The sequence below is a fragment of the Ochotona curzoniae genome, unplaced genomic scaffold, assembly GCF_017591425.1.
Source record: "Ochotona curzoniae isolate NIBS_2020 unplaced genomic scaffold, NIBS_Ocur_1.0 scaffold_2453, whole genome shotgun sequence".
In the NCBI taxonomy this organism is placed as follows: Eukaryota; Metazoa; Chordata; class Mammalia; order Lagomorpha; family Ochotonidae; genus Ochotona; species Ochotona curzoniae.
The window spans coordinates 261,408-282,877 of NW_024467094.1; the positions used below are offsets into that span (position 1 = coordinate 261,408).

A 21,470-nucleotide genomic window follows, 5' to 3' on the forward strand; every position below is an offset into this window, starting at 1 on the left:
CCCCATCCCCGGCCCTGCCCCAGGTTAAATTTCGTAATAACGTTTTTCAGTTCTAAAAATGACTCCGAACCCTGGGTGGGCAAGAGCTGGTTTGTCAGAGAGAGCCAGGCTGGATGCCAGGCTGGGTGGGATTCTGCATCTGACTGCACCCCTTGGCTGCCTGCCACGGAACACGTCACATCGAACCCTCTGTGGGTGACGTGCGTTCTTCGTGTTTATGTCTCTGCGAGTCGGAGGTTCCCGGCTGGAGTGGGCCCAGGGGCTGCCTGCAAACTGCTTCCACCCCGTCCGCACGGGAAGAATGCTCTCTGAAACGGAGGCTTTGAAAGGAGTTAGTGTTTCATCCTTCTTGAGCACCTTGGGTGCTCCAAATACAGGTCTAAATGAAATTCGCGGAAGGAGTGGCCTTGGGACAGTCAGGACCCGTGGCCGTCGATCCCCAGGCGTGAGTCAGTTCTGAGCTTTGGCCTTAGATCTTTGACCACTCTACTGTATTTTAGTGAGCCAAGTTCACTTACAAAAATAATAGTACATCATCTGGAGCTGCTGCTGTGGCATAGCCAGCTAAAGTTTCGCCATCCCCTCTGGGTGCCAGTTCGAGCCCGCAGCTGCTCCACTCCGATCCAGCTCCCTGCTGATGTGCTGGGAGCAGCAGCAGAGGCTCCAAGTGCTTGGACCCTTCCACTTGAGAGACAGGTGCAGGTGGAGTTCCCGGCTCTGGCCATTGTGGCCGTTTGGGAGGTAAACCAGTGAATGGAAGATCTCCATCTCTGCCTGCCTGTCTGTAGGTCCCAGCTCTGCTGGCTGTGAGATGTTCCTGAGGAGGTCCCTGCTATGAGGAAATTCCCAGGGGACCCTACAGGCTGTGTTAGTGGAGGGGAAGCTCATCTTTGCAGCCCTGCACGGCTGCTGTGTACCTGGGCACCTGTTTTCTGGAGGTTCGCAGCCCTGACATGGCAGGAGGCGTGGCCGCTGCTGACAGCCCAGTCCCCGAATGTCTGCCCTGCATGTGCCCACTCGGATCTTGCCTCCTGCCCATTACTGCATGGTCTCTGGGAAGTCAGAGCTTGGGCCAGGTGGCATGCCACAGTGCTCAGGGATGCCCTTGCTTGGTGCGAGCCTGTGAGTGCTGCCCTCAGCCCCGGGTACCTGGGAGCTGTGAGGTGCTGGGAGTGACGCCTGCACGCTGGCTCCTGGCAGTTGCACTGAGTCCCTTTTGTTGACAGTGCCGCGTGTTGGTGGCTGCTGCTGCTGTGTGTTGTATCTCAAGGCCTTCGCCTGAGATGTGGAGACACAAGCTCCAGCAGTCCTGGGGCAGGTGTGTACTGCTGGCTGATCAGTCCCTTGAGTGGCTGTGCCTCTGAGCATCATCTCTGGACCAGGCCCTTCCTTCAGACAGCTCACTACTCTGTCTCACAGTGCTGGCTTCTTTCCTGTCACCATCATCCCCTGTCTGTGCTTGTTGGCAGTGCCCTCCTGGTGCCCCCACTGCAAACTCCGTGGGGTCAGACCTAACTCCCAGGACCCGAGGTGACCCACAGCTGTGGGTGCCCAGTTAGAAGTGTGGTCCTTCACTCTGCTGCACGTACTGTCACACGCAGGAGCCGAGGCTGGGGGAAGGGCTGGTGAGGATTATTGGGAGTCTCTTACTAGGCTACAGCTCCTGCTGTGAGCGTGAGGGCCAGGTGTGGTGGGCAGGGTTAGCCGGGGCCACAGCATCTGTTGTTTGTGCATATGAGATGGGGCTGGGGATAGAACTGGGACCAGGCGACTGTAACCACCAGTGTGTGTGGGGGGGCTGATGTGGGTGACAGACTCAGCTGGGCCCCACGCTGGCTGGCACACACAGGAGTCAGGCTGAGGTCACCTGTGGTGAGGCTTCTCACTGAACTCAGAGCTCCAGTATGGAGAAAACCACAGGATCTGAGGTCTGATCGTGGAGTACAAGTGTCAGAACTGGGTCTCCATGGTTGCTGAGGCCTGTGCCCAGATGCTCACAGTGGGCATGGCAACCAGTTCACTGAGGCCTGCAGAGGATGTCTAGCACCATGGCGGGCAGAACAGATTGGACAGCTCTCCTGGCCAAGCTTTCACAGTGAATAGCTGGTGAGTCGAGGCTCTAAGGTGAACTGCGTCAGCCAATGGACCTTGGATGGATTTCCTCAACCTTGGAGCAACAAAATCAACAACATCTCAAAACTGTCAACACCGCTTAAACAGTATCCTCAGAACACGCTCCACACTGGGGACCCTGGGATGACTTCCAGTGGCCTTCCCCCACCCCTGGTCCTGATGCTGTTGGGCTGCTGCAAGCGGCCCTCTCCCCTTCTCTTCCCACTTTGCCCAGATGCAAGAAGAAAAAGGAGGTTGGAGGCAGTTGTCTCATCCACTTTCCCCCATTCCTCGACCCTCCCCACCCAAATTGGTGGTCCACATGGGCATGCATCCCTCTCAACTATGTAAATATCATCAAACAAAATAAATGTATTCTTTTAAAAAAAGTGTGGCCCTTGTACAGTACACACTCAGCTTTTATTTATTTGTGTTTTTTAATAAGATTTATTTTCATTACGAAGTCAGATATACAGAGAGGAGGAGATATGGAAGACAGGAAGATCTTCCATCCGATGTTTCACTCCCCAAGTGAGCTCAACGGCCAGTGCTGCGCTGATCCAGAGCCAGGAGCCAGGAACTTCTTCCAGGTCTCCCACACGGGTGCAGGGTCCCAAGGCTTTGGTCCATCTTCGACTGCTTTCCCAGGCCACAGCAGGGAGCTGGATGTAGAGCTGCCAGGATTAGAACAAGCGCCCCATATGGGATCCCGGCGCATTCAAAGTGAGGACTTTAAGAGCTGCTAGACCACGGCGCCGGGCCCAGGTTTTATTTATTTGAAAGGCAGAAAGAAAAGAGGAGGAAGCAATGTTCATGCATTGATTTGTTTCCCTTCAGTGTTCACAGTAGCTTGGGCTGGGCCGGGTAGAAGCCAGGAGCACTGAACCTAATCCAGCTGTCCCGCATGGCCAGCAGGGACCCGAGTCCTTGAGTCACTCCCAGCTGGCAGCCAGGGTGGCCCTGCGTGGTGTGGCCTGTTCCTTGTGAAGAGTCCTCTGTGCTGTGGGCATGGCTGCAGCACTTACGACTTGAGCACACATGGCCACGCCTGCCCAGCGTTGGCATTTCCTCACGGGGTGGGCGTGACACCATCTTGAAGTTAATTACTGATCCACGGGGCGGGGGGTCTTGAAGTCGGCTCTCCCCTGGTGCCACTTTGGGGTTGCTTCTGCTCCACCCCCACAAGGACTTGTCAACTTTGCACCTGGGAACTGGACCTCATGAGTGTTTATAGCATCGTGCAGACACTAGGTTCACTTTTAAAAAAAAAAAAGGCAACAGGGGCCTACACAGTGGCATAATGGGTAAAGCCACTGCCTGGGGCACCAGCTTCCCATACAGGCACCAAATCAAGTCCCAGGTACTCCGCTTCCATCCAGCTCTCCTATTACGGCTTGGGAAAGCAGCGGATAATGGTCCAAGTGCTTGGGTTCTGTACCTGTGTGGGAGACCTGAAAGGAGTTCCCAACTTTGGACTGGCCCTGCTCCAGTTATTGCAAGCATTTGGGGAATTAACCAGTGGGTGAAAGATTCTCTCTCTCTCTCTTTCTCTCTCTCTCTCTCTCTCTCTAACTGCAGCACACTAGAGCCAACACTGTTTCTCTGTCCCAGGGTCTTAGGAGCCATGTGGTTGCAGTGTGGGGCATAACAGTGGCCAGCCTATGCAATTTGAGTTCTGTCTCGTGGCCACCCCCGTCCTGGGAGACAGCACAGGGTCTGGGTTGGCCTCTGGCAGCGCCCCTGTCCACCCTGGCCTGCTTGCCGAGCAGCTGTGCTCAGCGACTTGGGGCAGGCAGAGCTGCCTGCAGCACGCTCCTCTTGCCAGCAGGGAACACCCCGGAGCCCAGCTCCAGCACTCCCAGCCAGCCTTCAGCTTCTACCAGCGCCAGCCTGCACTCCTTTATACTCAGGGCCCCAGGGCTCACATCCCAGAATACACCCCACGGCCTGCCTGCCGACAGCTTATTCTGGCCTTGCAGGCACGCAGGGCCTGCTGACCCGACGGTGTCCTCCGCTTTCTGGCCTCGGTCGCTGTGCCATGGGCACCCTGGCTGCTGCCTGAGGTAGGGTGTCGCTCTTTCTTTTCTGGCCAAAGGCAGTTGTAGTTGTCACTTCTGAGATGCTTGAAATTTAAAAAATAAATAAATAAAAGCTAGGTTTTACCCTGATTTCACTTTCTGAAACTAGAAATTTCCAAGTGTGTTTTCAGACGTGGGCCAGTGGCATGGCCCATGGCCGTGTCCCCTTCTGTAAAGCAGCCGGTCAGCGCTGACGGTCAGTGAGGAAATGCAGGACTCAGGGGACATCCGTGGGAACCAGTCCCTCCCTGCCAGCGAGTTTAGGCCCAGCTCTCCAGCTGGCTCCCCTCTCTGCCCTTCAGCCTGTTGTCCTGTAACGTGGCCCCGGTCCTCCCAGGCCTGAGCCCTTCTGTCGAGCTCCAGACAGCCTGCAGGTTCCCCTGTGACTGGCGGATGCAGGCAGGCGTTCCCTGTCCCTGCGTGCTTTCTCAGTAGATTCCAGCAACCTGGGCTCAGGGGCGAGGCTTTTTTTTTTATATGCTTGGCTGAAGAAGGGAATCTTGGGAACAGATTTTGTTTGTGAAATGCAGTGCCATGCCCAAGTGCCCAAGCCCGAGGGGTGGGTCGAGGGCAGAAAGGCAGGCATTGCTGGCACAAGAACTGGCTTGCAGTGAGAAGCTGCCCAGGCCCGTAGGACACTCACGCTGCAGGGCCTCTCCTCCCTGAGCGCTCCTAGCCCAGGTCATGGCACTGTGCTCTGGAGAAACCTGCAGCTGGATGTGGCTCACTGGCACACGGGGCGCACGGCTGGTAGGCGCCATGTCCCGTTCACAGGGGCACTGAACAGACCATCCTTGCCTTCTGCAAGTTGGTCTGCAGGTGCTGGAAGTCAGGAACGGGTCCCTCGCTTGGCCATTTGGTGGAAAGTGCTTGGTTTGGGAACACATGCCATTTCTCTTGCACCTGGCCTTATGAGGCACTGTTTCCTGATCGGACGTGTGGCAGCTGGGACACAGTCCTCCTCTGCTCAGGACTCATCCTTTCTGTGAGAAGGCCCCAGCCACCACGGGGAGGCAGCGGGAACTGAGGGGTCCTGGCTGCCGACCAACACAGGCCCGTGTTGGCCCAGCTGCTGCTGGGAATCTGGCTGCCCCAGGGCTCATCGCTGTGACCTGGGGCCCCAGCAGCGAGGAATGCAAGTTGTAAAAGTCTGGAAAGAGTCAGGGTTGCCAGTCTGAGCAACTTGACCTGGTCAGGGAGGTTACGCTGATGTTGAACCTGATTCTCAACCAGCTCTACAGCATCTTGCACCACCGTGTTGGAATTGGCACCCGCTCGCAGCCTGCTCTGCCTCCCGGTGCTCCCACAGCTTGCAGACGGAACGCAGAAGTGTGCTCTCCTGGAAAGTGGCCCTGGGCCAGGGATGGAGCCCATCAACCCAGCGCCACGTTGGCCTCGGGCACAGCGCCCCCCATGGCCAGGAGACCCGGGCTGGCCTGCACTGCTGTGTCAGGCACTCGCAGAATCCCACGAGGGTACCAGACGGTGTGTAGCTCTCCTCTTTCCCAACTGACTGGCTGGCTGGCTTCAGTTCTAATTCAGGTGCATGAAAATGCCATGTGTGGCGGGGAGCTTTGCTGGTCCTCACACTGGGGCCCTTCCATGGGAAGCGGGCTGGATGGGGGACTTGCCCGGGCAGCCTGTACTCATATTGCTCCCTCCCTGGGTGTGCGCTCTCCCTGGAGCCCCCGTCTTCGCATGCAGCTAGCAAGATCGTGACTGGCTCGGTTTGTTAGGTTAGATGAAAGGGCTCGTGAAGACAGGAATCTGCAGTGAACTTCGTGTTCGCCGAGTGTCCCTGCGTTTGGGGAGAATCAGCGTCTACCAACCAGGGGACAGCTTTGGCCGTGCAGTGGCTGTGAGCCCGCTGCGGGGGGGCAGGTGCTGCTGTGTGCACACACGTACCACACCTGGACGGGGCCGCTCCCACCTGCCCTGACGGATGACGAATTCCACACTCTGTCCCAGGCTGCTGGTGGCTCAGCAGGCTGTCTCTGGAACCTCTGTGTGCTTGGTGCTTGGGTCCCATGGCCTTGCAGGGAGTTCTGGCTCCTGGCCCCAGGAGCTGAACAGCACCCCCAACTCCCCTCCCACCCTCCCTCCCCCAGCTCCTTCCGAGCAGCAGCTGGGCCCTGGGCTGTTGTGGGCATAACAGGGTGGTCCCACTCTGAGACCTGCCTGGCACAAGGGTCTAGAATTGCAGTAAGGAAGAAAAAAAAATAAGTTTCCCTAAAAAACTTTGCCCAGCCGAGCTGAATTCTGAGCTCCCAGTCCTAGTTCATCACGGGAAATTTTTCAGCTGTGCTGACCCCAAGGCCTGCGCGTGCTATGATTCCTGCTGGTTGCTGTACTCACCCCCAGCTGTTAGGTCTCCCGCCTCAGGAGGACCCCAGGGTGGCGCAGCACAATGCCCTCTCAGAGCCTTTTCTGAGGCCCTCCCTGGAGCCAGAGAGAGGCCCCACAGGCCCCAGCAGCTCCGTGTCGCCTGGGCACGCCTGGCCCGAGCATCCTGACGTGGGCAGGGATCGTGCCAGAAGCAACTGGGTAAAGGGCATGCCACTTGCAGTCCCACTTGGCATTCCTGGTTTGTCTAGTGTGGGCACAGCACGGTGTAGGAAAGCGAATGGCAGTTCATGGAAGACTGTCACCTTTACAGGCCCAAGAGCAATGCTGATTTTTTTATGGCGATGAAGAATTTAGTATTTGGGAAGGCAGGTGGAAGAACTGAATCCTGAACTCATTGTGCAGACAGTTCAGCCACACCCGACAGCATTACACACAGGGCAGGATGGCATGGGGAGCTAAAGCTTAGGCCAGCACATGACCCCAAGTGTCTGAGGGTCCGTGAGCTGGATGCCCACCTGCTGCAATCCCCAGAGCTCCCGGCCACCCAGCACGCAGAGTGGTGGTCATCTTGACAAAGCAAGAAACCTGAGTTGAAGTGTGCAGAGTTGAGGAGACGGGCGTTTAGAAGGTAGGCGAGGGCTTTGCATGCCCTCCTGCTCCCCAGCTGTGAAGAGTTCAAAGCTTCAGTCCAGGGGTGGGCACTTGATGCTGGGGGGGACCCCATTTTGAAGTGAAGCACCTGGTTCAAGTCCCCATGGCTCCCTGCTGGCACAGAGCCCAGGAAAGCAGCAGGGATTCCTTCTGCCCACGTGGGGGACCTGGATTGAGCTCTGTGCTCCCGGCTTCAGCTTGAGGCAGCTCTGCCTGTGTGAGGGTATTCGTGGAGTGAACAAACAGGTGTGTGTGTGTGTGTGTGTGTGTGTGTGTGTGTGTGTGTGTGTGTGTGTGTGTTCCCCTCTCTGTTTCTCTCCATCTGCCTTCCAGATAAAATGGACATAAATGAATGAGAACGGAGGCTCCAGGCACTGTTGCAGGGCGCCTGCACCCTCCCTCCTGGAGTGGAGTGCTGCGGTCCTGGGGTGGGGCAGGGAAACCTTCGGCCCCGTAGACTCTGACCCGCTTGTCAAGCCACCCGAGGCAGGGAGGGTGCTGCCCTAGCTCAGCTGCTCCTCAGGCACCAGAGCACGGGTGAGTGACCAGGGTGAGGGGGCTCGGGGCACACAAGGAAAGAGTGAGCATTTGTGGCAGAGGGATGCATTTCCGCCATTGCACACACACTCACTTGGCCGACCGAGTCCCCTGAGAATGCCCAGTGAGAGCGCCGTGTTGGGGGGAGAGGAGAGTGTGTGCATGCACATACATGTTGGCAGGCATGTGGCTTCAAGCAGCTGGCTCCTGTGGTGTCACAGCTGCGGCCCGGGGCTGCCCTGGCCAGAAGCCGTCCCCCCTCTGGTGTGGGCTTGCAGGCACGGAATTACTGCAGTTTCCTTTTTCCTTTGGCTTACTTTTTTTTTTTTTTCTAAGTTTCAAAAATTGTTTGCGTAAGTTCCCCTAAGTTCAGGAGAATCAGGCGAGTCCTGAGCTGAGTGACAACCTCAGTGTGTCCTCTAGGGGGCCCTGTGGAGTGGCACCCAGCTGGCCAGGCCTCAGCGCCCTATGTGGTAGGACAGAGAGCCACGCTGCCCGTCTGCCCGTCCCAGGAGGCACCAGACCCCCAGGCCGTACCGCCTTGCCACCGCTTCATGTTGGTTTTGTTTCTTGCAGGAAGGGCCAGCTGAGGGCGAGGGCCATGGACTTCATCACCTCCACGGCCATCCTGCCGCTGCTGTTTGGCTGCGTCGGCATCTTCGGCCTCCTCCGCCTGCTGCAGTGGCTGCGAGCCAGGGCTTACCTGCGAGGTGCTGTGGTGGTGATTACGGGTGCCACCTCGGGGCTGGGGAGAGGTAGGTGCTGTGGTGGGGCACGGCCTGGCACGGCTGGCTGCGCAGGATGGGCTCAGGGAGGGTAGATGTGGCTCAGGGAAGCAGGTGGCTTGTGCCTGTCCATGTGTGGTCTGTGGGCGGAGGTGTGCTAGGATGCGGCCCTGACTCGGCCTCGGTGCGGGGGCAGAAGCAAGCTGTGACGGTGGCCAGTGGAGGCCGCGTGCCTGTCCAAGGGCAGTCTCAGCTCCTACTGCTTCTGCTTTTGTTTTTGTTTTTCGAAAGGATTTATTTATTTATTTGAGGGAGAGGGAAAGGCAAGAGAGATCTTCCACATAAACTTCCCAAATGGCAGTTACCAGTCAGTGCTGGACCAGGCTGGGGCCCGGAACTAGAACTCTGTCTGGGTCTCCCAGGTGGGGAGGCTGGGGCCCGAGTGCTTGGGGTCCTCAGCCCTCTGCCTTCCCAGGGGCGTTAGCAGGAAGCTGGATCAGAAGTGGAGCAGCGAGGACTCGAGCCAGCACTCTGCCACGGGGTCCTGGCACCACAAGGAGTGATTTGACACGCACCAACTCCTCTGGATACCTACCGCACTGGGGGTTGTTTGCTCAGATCATGAACAGTGGCTTTGGAAACTGTGTTACCTCCATGGATGCCAAGGGGAGCCTGTCCTTGCCTGGAAGCAGCCAGTGCCCCCTGCCTTGGCCTTCCGTGTGCCTTGTCCTCACCATGCTCTCCCTGGGGCCAGACCAGGGCGGCAGGGAGATCCGGGGCAAGGGACGCCTCAACGTGGTTCTCCATTCAGGTCCATCCTAACTCGTGAATGCCCTGCCCCCCAAGTCTCAGGGACTGTGGGCTGGGACCCAGGCCTGGAGTTGATCCGAGCCCCCGCCCACATCCTCTGCAGTGCAGAGGAGCGTAGGGGCGGGCAGACATGCCAGGCAGATGTGCTGCACAGGCCTGCTGTCCTGTCGCTGAGAATCCAGCCCACACCCCAGGACCCCAGAACTCACACTCCTGAAACCTCATCTAGCGGGACAGGTGGGGATGGCCAGGGGGTCGTCCTGGATGGAGCTAGAGATGGGAGCAGTGTGCAGCCAGTGGCTTCCAGGGCCCCAGGTTCCTGGCTTTGCACAGACCACGGGCATGAGTGCCACCTGTACTGCTAGCTGTGCAGACCCGATAGCCAGCTGCCCCCAGGCCTGCCACTCAGTCTTGTCCCTGACTGCACTCCACTCCTGTGTAGGACAGGCAGCAGCTGCTGCTTTGGGTCCCAGAGAGAAGCGTGCTGGCGACTGGTGGGGTGGGTGGAGCTCTCCTCACCTCCCCACTCCCAGGCCACCAGGAATGTGGAGGGAGGAGAAGCCCCTGTGTATTCACTCAGTCCTTGGGAAGCCCGTGGAAACACATGCTCTGCGCCCTTCCCCCGCCGCATGGCACCATGTCCAGCATCTGAGGTGCCATCTCAGAGAAGGTGACAGCAGCCTCTGAACTGCCAGCCACCTTAGGACAGGCACCAAGGTCATTGCCAGCCCCTGCCCTGTCAGCTCCACGGCAGCTGGGCCTGAGTGACAAGGGCCCTGACGGCTTCCTGTCCCCTCCCACTGTCTCCTGGGTGGTGGGCAAAAGCTCCAGGAGCCTGTCCTTGCCAACAATGGGACCATTGAGCGAAGGAACGGCCTGTTCCCCGCGCCTCCTTGGGCCTGCGTGGCCCTACATGGCCCTGCATGGCGCTGCATAGCCCCATTGATTTCTGAGCCCATGTTGGCGATCCAGCCTGAATAGATGGAGCTGCCTTCCTCCTCCCGGGACCTTCCTGCTTCCCCAAACCAGCATTTTCTAGAAGGGTAGATGGACGACTTCTAGTCGGCTGTCCCCACCTTTGCTGCTCCCTGAATGGCTTTGATTTCCTGCCACTTTGGCTTTGCCCAAAGTAGAGAGGGAGGCGACGTCCTCTAACACACTGCCCTAACTGTATGGTGCATCTGTACCCCGCGGGGTTGCTCACCGCAGTGAAAATGGGCCAAAGTTCTCAGGCTCTGACCGAACCAACCACACGAGAGTCAGGAATGCCGGCAGCTGGCTTGGATGGCGGCCTCTGCCCTCCACCACACCCCGAGACCCCCCTGCCACTCTGCTGAGGCAGCTCACTGATGGAGGCTGCCGCTCTGGCCACGCCACACCTCCCAGGGATGGGCAGCCACAGGCTGCAGCTCGCTCTGGGCCCTGGCCTTTGTCCTGTGTGCCAGAGAGCCGAGCAGCCAAACCTTCTGCAGAGAAGGTTCAGAGAGGGCGCCCCACTGCACCCCTCCAGCTCTGGGGAGGTGGGCAGGTCTGTGAGGGAAGGGCTGAGGCCAACACACACAGTGGGCCCCTCTGCGAGGGCTGTGACCACCCTCATTCTCCAACTGCTTACCCTGAGATGAAACGGCCCCGCAGGGCGGGCCTGTACCCCTCTAAGCCATAGCGCACACCACTGAGGTTCCATCTGGGCTCGTGTGGCTGCCCCAGTGGCTGTGCCATGGTCACTGGGGCCCGGGAGTGTTTGAAGGAGACAAGGCCTTAGGTGAGCATGGGCAGTGCCTCTCAGACCCCAGACAGGCGAGCTGTGGGTCACATCAGGCAGCTTTCAGAGGCTTATGAGAAGGCCGCAGAGTACCGGCCCCACACGGTCAGCCGAGGGAGCTGTGTTGTTCATCTGTTTCTTATATAAGAGGACAATGAAGGGCACAGAGCCGACCACGGTGGGAGCCCACTTGCCTGTGTGCGTCCCACTCTGTCCCTGTCCCTCACCTCTGGGCTCTAGCTCTTCAAACACTGCAGTGTAGTGGATAATGCTGCACCTGCAGTGCTGGGATCTCGGATGGGCGCAGGTTAGAGTCCCGGCTGCTCCACCTCCCATCCAGCTCCCTGCTAAGGGCCTGGGAAAGCAGTGGAAGATGGCCCTTGTGCTTGGGGCCCTTGCCACCCACGTGGGAGCCCAAAGTTCCCGGCTTGGGCTTGACCCAGCCTTAGCTACTGTGGCCACTGGATAGAAGATCTGTTTCTCACTCGCTCTCTGTAACTGGCTTTCCAATAAATAAATTTTTTAAAAAGAACTGAGTTCCCAGGTTACTGACCAAAGGCCTTCCCTGGGATTCGGGAAGCAGGCTGCCCGCCTGCCCGTGTCCTGGAGAAGGTGGCTCAAGGAAGCCCGGCCAGAGGCCACCAAGCCACCAGCTCTCTCTTCATTCTGGAGTTGAGTTCTCTTTTTGCTATGCCCCAGTGTGAGTTCAGTTATATCGCTTGAAGCCCGAATTGAGTGAGAACGAGCCCTGTCTGTCACATTGGGCTTGGCTTCTTGGAGCCTGGCCTGGCCCGGTCCCCATCGTCCTGGCGGCAGGAGGAGTCCTTTGCTGTGGCCGGCATTCACCTGTGAGCTCAGCCCCCAGCCCAACCAGGCTGTGAGACCCCCACTACTACCCGGTGTCATCACCCCTGGCCCTGGTGACTTCACACGCTTGACTGCAGGACTCTGGCCCCTGTCCCCCAGTCTGTGTGAGTGCCCCGAGCGCATCTGTGTTGCTGGGAGTTGAGCTGGCCAGGGCTGCAGCATGGGGTCCAGAGACCACAACATCCGGGTGGCTTTGCCGCATGACCTGGGGGAACATTGCTGATGCTTCGTGGGCAAATGGGACGCTGGCCACAGGGCTGCTTGTGGAATGTTCTGAGCACGGAGCTTACTTAGCCATTCTCCACGAGCTGCCTCTGTGCCTGGCTCCAGTGTGGATGTGGGCTCTACCGTGGGCTGACGGGCCGGAGCAGAGATGCTATGCTGTGCCACGTTGGGGAGGGCTGGCGGGTGGGCAGCTCAGGCCTGCCTTGGCCTCAGGATGCTTACCTCCTTCCTCAGAGTGTGCCAAAGTGTTCCACGCCTCGGGGGCTAAGCTCGTGCTCTGTGGCCGGAACGTGGAGGCCCTGGAGGAACTCGCCAGAGAGCTCATTGCCACTCCTGCCACCAAGGTGAGCCCCGGGGCCGCTGTGCTTGGGGGAGAAGGGTGGATTGGTCCCAGGGGGATCCCCACAACATGGCACATTGCACCCTCAGTGTTTGGGGTTAGCAGTGACCTTCCAAAACAGTCACAGATCTGAAGCCATTAAGTCAACTGTATAGCATGCGGTGTGTCAGCCATTTATTAACGCATAGCTCAGCGGTGTGAACCACTCTCCACATCCAACACTCCCCCAACATCCCCACCAAAGTGCTGCGCCCGTCAAACAGCCCCTGGAAGCCCTCTCGATGTCTCTCTGTTCCTGTGAGTGGAACCACTCCAGATCCCCACCATGGGGGGAAATCACCCCATGTCCGTGCATGACGGCTGCCTTTGGTGCCTCACATGCCATTGGCAAGCTGTCCTCCTGCTGCAGCCTGTGCCAGGGTCAGCATCCTGTTGAAGGCTGAGCGATACTCCGCTGCGTGTGTGTGTGTGTGTGTGTGTGTGTGTGTGTGTGTGTGACAGGCTTACCTGTCCCTCTGCTGGTTTCCCACCCTTTGACTCTAGTGAGCGTTGGTACTCAGGGTCCTGCATCGCAGTGTTTGCTGTTCTGAGCCACCTTGCCAGGCAGTCTGGCCATCTCAGCCTTGGGAGGGAAGGTGGCTCTGCTGAGATGCTTGCCACAGTAGCAGCAGCAGCACCCCACCAGCAGGGCCCCTGGCTGGGGGGGCCTCACCTTCGTGATTCTCTTCATCCCGGTAGGAAGTGACGCTCCCCGTGGTCTCATGTCTGTTTCCCTGTCCCGAAGGGGCTGAGTGTGTGTGCTCATGCTTTCCCGGCATTTGTACGCCTTTACAGGAGCACCTCTGTTCTCTGCCCTAGCAGAAGCAGGCGGCTGGGAATTCTTGTTGGGTTTTGCTCATCAGGTCCGCCAGCCTCGGGTACCTTCTCCTAATCAGTAGACTGTCTTCTATATAAAAAGCTTTGTTTTTAATGAAATGCAGTTCATCTGCTTTTGTTGTGGTGGCAGTTCTTTAGGTTTGTTTGGTTTGTTCATGTTTTGGATGTCACATCTGTCAAGTTGTTACAGAGTCCATTGTCATGAAGATTTTTCTCCAGTGCTTTCTTCTATAACTTTTCTTAATATTTACTTATTTTTATTTGAAGGGCAGCTTTACAGAGAGAAGCTGCCCTGCATTCCCTAAATGACTACATTGCCCAAAGCTGAACCGATCCAAAGCCAGGGGCCAGAAGCTTCTTCCAGGCCTCCCACTGAAGTGCAAGAACCCAAGGGCTTGAGCCAGCCATCTTTGCTTTCCCAGGCCACAAGCAGGGAGCTTGTGGAAGTGGAGCAGCTGGGACTCCAACCAGCACCCATGTGGATGTAAGCAGGCGCTGCAGGTGAAGGATTAGCCTGTTGAGCGACCACACCCGTTGAGTTTTTATGAGGTCTATGAGGGGTTTTTTACTTGCAACTCTTAGATATGGTATTAGATAGAGCTTCAGCCTCATTGTTCAGAGTGTGAATCTTCTACTGTATTTATCTATTTTGAAGATTTTATTTTACTTATCTAAAAGAATTAGAGGCAGATGTTCCATCCACTGGTTCAATCCCCACGTGCCTTCAACGGCTAGAGCTAGGCCGGTGTGAAGCCGGGAGCTGCAGCCGGGTCTCCCGCGTGGGCGCCGGGGCCTGAGCACTTGGGCCATCCTCTGCTGCTTTCCCAGGGAGCATGACTTCAGGAGGAACAAACAGGTGCCCATACGCGTGCTGGGACTGCAGGCAGTGACTTGACTGGTGCCCGCCCTTGGGTGTCCACTTTGACCAACCCTGCTTGTTGAGGGCTCCCTACTGGACAGTTCTTGGCACCTTGCAGTGGCCCACACACTTGAGGCTCTTTGTTCTGTTACATTGATGTATTTGTCCGTGTCGGTGCTTTTCCGCTTTCATCACTGCGGGTTTCTAGTACTGGGGTCGAAGAGCGCTTTCAGGATTGTTTTAGCTATTCATGATCCACTGCTGTCCCATAGGAATTGGTTTTCACTATTTCTGAGAAAAAGAAAATATCATCAGGTGGTTTTGTTGTTGTTTTGTAGGAATTGCATTGAATGAGGGAGAAAAAGGCAGAGTGACAGTGAAATCTTCCAACCACTGGTTCAGTCCCCAACTGGCCACAGTGGGGACTTTGGCCGGAGCTAAACCGATCCAAAGCCAGGAGCCAGGAGCTCTTTCTGGGTCTCCCATGTTCCCAAGGCTTTGGGGCATCCTCCACTTGCAGAGAATTGCCTGTTGAGACACCACAGTAGCCCCCCATCCTTTCACTTTCAACCCACTTGTAATTTCGGGCCTAAAGTGAACTTCTTATACATAGATAGTGTGTGAGTGGATCCCTTTCTACAAGATCCATTCTGGAGCCCACACCATGGCGTAGTGAGGTTAAGCCTCCATCTGTGGTGCCGGCATCCCCCACGGACACTGGTTCAAGTCCCGTCCCAGCTGCTTAACTTCCGATCCAGCTCCCTGCTATTGTGCCTGGAAAGCAGTGGATGGCGGCTCAGGTCCTCGGGTCCCTGGCACCCATGTGGGAGCCCCAGCGGAAGCTCCATGCTGCAGATTCTGAACCACACCGGCTCAACTCCAGCCACTGCAGCCATTTCAGGAGTGAGCCAGCAGACAGACCCTCTGTAACTCTGCCTTTCAAATAAAGAAGATCCATTCTGCCCATTTCTGTCTTTTTTGATTGGAGACGTTAATCTGTTCGTGTCTAAAGTAATCCCTGAGGAAGTGTGGCCGACTTCTGCCCACTTCCCTGGCACCTGACTTTTTCCCTCTCATTCTTCCCATCCTGTTCGTTTGTGTTTAGCTGAGTTTTTGGTAGTGAAATGTTTTCTCTTTTTGTGTCCTTCCCCTGCACCCCCATGTATGTTTTCTTGGTGGCTGCCTGGGGGTTCCATCCCTGTACTGAAGTTCCAACACCAACACACCATTCCGTTTCAGTAGCAGATAGGAACACTGTCTCCCTTCCTGTTCGTGTGACGGGTCACAGCTCCGTCCCCTGTTTGCTCTGTAACATGGCTCTTCAGGTGGTGTAGAAAAGCAGAGCCCTAAGCCAGCATCGCAGCTGGAGGGGAGGGGTGCGACTCCTGGAGGTGGCTGTCTCCTCCGCTGCCTGCCAGGTCGCTCACCGGCCCCTTCCTTTCCTGCCCAGCCAGGTCCCCGTGAGCGCTCCCTGCGGGGCAGGGCTGCCGGCCGGAACTCCTTCGGCTCTGGTTATTTGGAGAATAGTCACACCAGGCAGAGTTTGGGGCTGGTTGGTTTGCTTGGTTTTGTTCATTAGCACTTGAATCTATCAGCCCGCTGGCTTTGGCATTCCAAGATTTCTGCAGATAAGTCCTCTGGCCATCACGCTGAAGATGAGGCAGGAGAGGAACTGCCTCTCTGGCTGTGGGCATCTGATTGCCCTGCCTCACCTGGAGCCCTACCCCATCTGGGACCCTGCCTCTGCCTGGAACCCTACCCCGCCCGGGGCCCTACCCCATCTGGGACCCTGCCTCTGCCTGGAACCCTACCCCGCCCGGGGCCCTACCCCATCTGGGACCCTGCCTCTGCCTGGAACCCTACCCCGCCTGGGGCCCTGCCTCACCTGGGACCCTACACTGCCTAGGGCCCTACTCTGCCTGGGACCCTACCCCACCTGGGGCCCTGCCTCTGCCTGGGACCCTACCCCGCCTGGGGCCCTGCCTCACCTGGGACCCTACACTGCCTAGGGCCCTACTCTGCCTGGGACCCTACCCCACCTGGGGCCCTGCCTCTGCCTGGGACCCTACCCCGCCTGGGGCCCTGCCTCACCTGGGATCCCGCCCAAGCTCTGTCTCACCTAGGGTCCTACCTCAGCGTTGGAAGGCTTCCAGCTCCAGGAGAGCTCCTTGCTCTCTCCCCACCCCGATGTCCACAGCTCCTGTGCTGGGCTGCCTGGCTGTGTGGTGAGAGCCCGCGGGTCCCTCTGCTCACCAGTCGCCATCCTCTTCTCGGTTCTCTTCAGACACAGTGCCACCTCTTGGTGTCAGCTCTCTGCCTGTTCAGATCTGCTCTTCCATCCTGACCCCTCTTCCTCAAAGGGACATCCTGAGCAGGATGCTGGCGCTTCCAGCTCTGGGGACTGTGCAAGCAGTGTCCCCCTGTGCTCCCTGGCATGGAGAGTCACCTGTCTTCCCTGGTCAGGACTCCTGGCTACTAGTCTCTGGGGAATAGCACAGGCCCTGGAAGAAGCTGCAGGCAGGTCCCAGAGGGGAAACCTGAGAGGGTGCCAGCGCAGCTAAGAGGGCACAGGGCTGGGCTGCTGTGCTCTGCCACCTGCTCTGCCCTCATACCCCCTCACTTTCATGGAAAAGCCCTCTGAGTCAGGCTGCTCGATCCCTCGTTTCTCTGGAGCCTTATAAGCATTCCCTAAAGTTCCAGGACCCAGCTGCACCTTGTGCCATGTCCCCAGTGCCTGGCACCCAGGGGGCCTGCAAAGAGTGGCCATGTCCCCAGTGCCTGGCACCCACGGGGCCTGCAAAGAGTGGCCATGTCCCCAGTGCCTGGCACCCAGGGGGCCTGCCAAAAGTGATTCTCATGCAGGTGAATGCATGGCACTTAACCCAAGCCAGACAGCACAGTGATGGTCAGAGAACAGCGAGAGCTGTGGGGCATCTCACACCACTCCAGGGACACGTACAGCATCAGACTTGGGCCTGTGCAGCTGGCGCCCTGCCAGGCAGGGGACGAGCAGCCCCAGATTGGAGTTGGTGGAGTGCAGAGGCGGCTATGCACCTGCAGAAAGGTAGCCCCGGGCCCTGACTCTTGGGCAGAGGGTTGTGGCAGTCGTGTCGTTTCGTGTTGTAGCCTCCCGCAGAGCCCTGCAGTCCACAGGGCCGGTGGCTCAGCTGTCTCCTGTCTGTGGCGTTTGAGCAGGTGCAGACACACAAGCCTCACACGGTGACCTTCGACCTCGCAGACCCTGGGGCCATAGCGGTGGCGGCAGCACAGATCGTGCAGTGCTTCGGCCACGTGGACATCCTCATCAACAATGCCGGCATCAGCTACCGTGGCGCCATCCAGGACACGGCCGTGGACGTGGACAGGAAGGTCATGGAGACAAACTACTTCGGCCCGGTGGCTCTAACGAAAGGTGACAGCCTGGCATGGGGCTGTCTTTGCTTCTGCTGGTCTTTCTCGGCCCAGCCTCGGCTGTCCTGTCCTCCCACCCCAGGGCAGGGCTGGAGGGGATTCACTGTGGCTAGGGGACGGGTGCTGTGTCTCTGCCTGATTTCCAGCCTCCACTTGAGGTGCTGTCCTCGGCAGTGGTCCTATTGGCACAGCATCACTCCTTTCCTCGCCTCGCTTCACTGTGTGCAAAGTGGACTGCTGCCAGCACTGGAACAGGGAACCCTGGCCGCCCCTGGCGGGCTGGCACTAGAGGGAGCGCCCCTGAGGCCCCCACCCATGCCTGCACCGTCTCTCCTCAGCACTCCTTCCTGGCATGATCCAGAGGCAGCAGGGCCACGTGGTTGCCATCAGCAGCGTCCAGGGCAGAATCAGCATCCCTTTTCGCTCGGCATGTGAGTATCCAGGTCCTCCTTGCAGCCACCTCTTCAGTTGAGTCATCAGGGCAGCACACAGATAGGTGCCCTCAGCGAGTGTGCCCTGGAGCCCCAGCCCAGGCTGCTGCTGAGAGAAGGTACTTCGGGCAGCCTAGGTGGGCGTGCCAGCAATTCTTAAACCCCCCGGGATGATGTAAAGGTTGGTGGCTGAGGGGCCATGACATTGAGAGATACACTGGGAATGTGCGCTGGCTTACCTGGGTGAGAGCAAAGGTGGGGGCTTCCAGCTGTGCCCACACAGATGGAGGAAACAGCACTGAGAGCCAGCAATGGCACCAGCTGTGCCCAGGGAATGCCTGAGCCCACGGACACCCCAGAGTACAGGGTTCACAGCTTAGCCAGGAATTGGATACATCTAGGGGGTTGGCACCCTGGGCCCCCCATACCCTGCCAGGGGGGCTGTCAGGGGACAGAAGTGAGTTTGAGGGCCCCTAGCAGTACTGCTGGCCTGCAGCATCCACTGCTGCGAAGATGGTGCTGCGTGTCCCCACCTCCAGGCTCTGCTGTGCATGAGACACCCAAAGCCATCCACAGGCTGCAGTCTGCTTCTCATTGCGTCGTCGGAGCCCTGGACAGCCAGGGCGTGACCAGAAGCATGAGGTCCCACACACCGTGTACAGGGACACCTTCACCCCTGGGTCCTGGGAGGCTCCACAATGAAGAGAGGTGGAGTCAGAAACCACACTTGCCACACGGACTCCCTGTGTGAATACAGCTGTGTCATTCACGTCACAGCAGCAGATGCCTACCCAGAAAGCAGTTGTCTTTCCATTTTTATTGGTAAGGCAGATCAGATTTACAGAAAGGAAACAGAGAAAGATCTATCCACTGGTTCACTCCCCAAGTAATCGACAATGGCCAAAGCTGAGTTGATAGAAGTCAAGACCAGGAGCCTCTTCTGGGTCTCCACGCAGAGACCAAGGCTTTGGGCCATCCTCAACTGCTTTCCCAGGCCACAAGCAGGGAGCTGGAGGGTGTTACCCATATAAGGTGTCTGCACTTACAGGAGGCTTAGCCAATCAAGCCATTGCACAGGCCCTTTTCTCACTCATTTGAAAGGCAGGAAGAGACCAAGAAACAGAGCTCTGCTGAGGCCCAAGGCCGTGTCCTGCACACAGGAGTGGAGGTTAGAGTAGGAAGCTGTTACTTAAGCCATTGCTGCTGCCTGCCAGGGCCTGACGCACACACAGGCCTTGTACACAGGAGCAGCAGTGTGGCGCAAGGCCATGGCACCTGCAGTTTTTCTTGGACCATCTGAAAGGAAGCTGGAGACTCAGTGTCTCGACTCGTAACTCTCCAGGTGTCACAGGCAGGAACTGCACTCACTCGGCACCGTTTCTGAAGGCAGATTTGAGCAGTTATGGGCAGGCCCATGGCCACATCCCAGGCTGGAGGGCTTGTTCAGGTGCCTTCCCTGCTTCCCATCCGGCTTCCTGCTAAGCATACGTTCTGTGAGGCAGCAGGTGTCGCTTCAAGTGCTTGGGTCCCTGCCACCCACATGGGAGACCCAGACAGGTGCCAAGCTTCAGCCTGGCCCAGCCTTGGCCATGGCAGGATCTGGGGAGAATCCACCAGCAGATGCAAGATGTGTGTCTGCCTTCCAAATACTTAATCATTGTTTAAAGCTATGTGTGTGAAGAGGGGGGATGGGATGCAGCTGGTCCTCACTGCCACCCAGCCAGGGCACTCACCAGCCCCTCCACCCGCCCCACCAGACGCAGCCTCCAAGCATGCCACCCAGGCATTCTTTGACTGTCTGCGCGCCGAGCTGGAACAGGACCAGATTGCGGTGACTGTCGTCAGCCCCGGCTACATCCACACCAACCTCTCTCTCAACGCCGTCACTGCCAACGGTTCTAGATACGGAGGTGAGGCCAGGCCCTCCTGCATCTGCAGAGGGACACAGTGCTTGGACAGGGAGGGTGGGTTGTCTCCACTTACCCTGCTGGAGGCCCCCCGACTCCAGCTGTTCCAGGGTTCCAGGAGAGCTGGCCCCAGCCCCATGGCAGGTGTGGGTGGTGGTACCGCAGAGCCCCTCCTCAAGTCGGGCTGGTGGTGCCTTCCTGCCCACCCTGCCACTGTGACCCTCCCAAGCCATGCCTGACCATTGGCATGGATGCTCTGTGTGGCAGCAAGCACTCAGGGGCCTGGGCTTCACATTTCCTGTCCACAAACTCCCATCTGTGTTCTCAGTGCACAGGGCAGATGCTGGTGGGTGAGGGAGCCTAGGGGGTAGCGGGCGCTAAGGTTGCAAAACCAAGGTGATGTGGAGGAGGGGACCTTCCCTGGCTACCTCTGGCCTGGCCAGCGTAAGCTTGCAGTGCACCCCAGGTCCTGCAGCTCCTGATCACATGGAGTTCAGAGGTCATGTTGCTTCTCTGGTGGGGGCCTGCTTGGAGAACCCCCCACACACACACCCAGGTGGCCTCTGTCTCTGCTCCCATCTGCCCCAGCATCCCCCAGGCCCTTGACGGGTGCAGGGTGCTGGGCCTGCATTCCAGCACTCAGGTTGTGTGTGCTCTGTTTGTTCACCTCAGCCATGGATAAGAACACAGCCCAGGGCCGGAGCCCCACCCAGGTGGCCCAGGCCGTGCTGGTGGCCGTGGGCAGGAAGCAGAAGGACGTGGTGCTGGCCGACCTGCAGCCCTCCCTGGCCATCTACCTGCGCACGCTGGCCCCCGGACTCTTCTTCAGACTCATGGCCTCTAGGGCCAGGAAGGAGCACAAGGCCAAGGGTTCCTAGCAGCACACAGGAGCGCAGGAGGTCCCGGGTCAGGCCCTCTGCCTGCCAGCTCTTGAGGCTGCCTGCCTGCTGTGGCACAGCCTCCCAACCCTCACCCAAGGACATCCCTCACAGCCAAGAGTGTGGGCCTGAGGACGGTTTGCAGTGTCCCATGTAGTGCCCACGGCAGCACCTGAGAGGAGCCCTGTTCCCCTACTGGCCTTCATCCAGCCGGTGCTGGGACAGCAGGTGCCACTCCAAGAGGAGTTTACTAAGCAACAGCAGCCAGCAGGGAGAGGACCTGCCCAGGCCAGGCTGTCCCAGTTGGCCGTAGCCAGGCGTCCCTCTCCCACCTGTCCAGTTTATGGACAATAAAGAGCTGAGGTTTGTGGTGAAGGTCAGCTTCATTTCTTCAAAGTTAAGAAAAACTGATACACTAGCTCAGATGCCTGGTCTATCGAAGGCTGCTTCCTTAGGTCAGATACTGCAGCTGGGGGACTGCCTCCCCCTCCATCCCATGGCCACCAGGAGCACAGCAGCATGCACTCCTGCACATGCAATGTCTTCCCCAGGTCCCCAGGGACTGGCACACCCCCCTTCATCACAAGCGTGGCTATCCTCAAGGCAGGTGTGCCACTCCACAAGACCTGCCTTACACAAATCCCAGGTGGGCACG

The 21,470-nt window shown here is 58.2% G+C and overlaps 1 protein-coding gene across 1 annotated transcript in view; it reads left to right on the plus strand.

The window, feature by feature from the left end:
• Positions 1-21,127, plus strand: part of LOC121169893 (dehydrogenase/reductase SDR family member 7B-like) — a 32,994-nt gene extending 11,867 nt beyond the window's left edge. Inside the window, exons 2-7 of the mRNA XM_041000708.1 lie at positions 8,301-8,479; positions 12,348-12,457; positions 17,384-17,600; positions 17,938-18,030; positions 19,788-19,940; positions 20,610-21,127. Of these exons, the coding sequence (XP_040856642.1) occupies positions 8,301-8,479; positions 12,348-12,457; positions 17,384-17,600; positions 17,938-18,030; positions 19,788-19,940; positions 20,610-20,815 (958 nt within the window). The 3' untranslated portion in view covers positions 20,816-21,127. The remainder of the gene's footprint in view (positions 1-8,300; positions 8,480-12,347; positions 12,458-17,383; positions 17,601-17,937; positions 18,031-19,787; positions 19,941-20,609) is intronic.
• Positions 21,128-21,470: the final 343 nt, after the last annotated feature.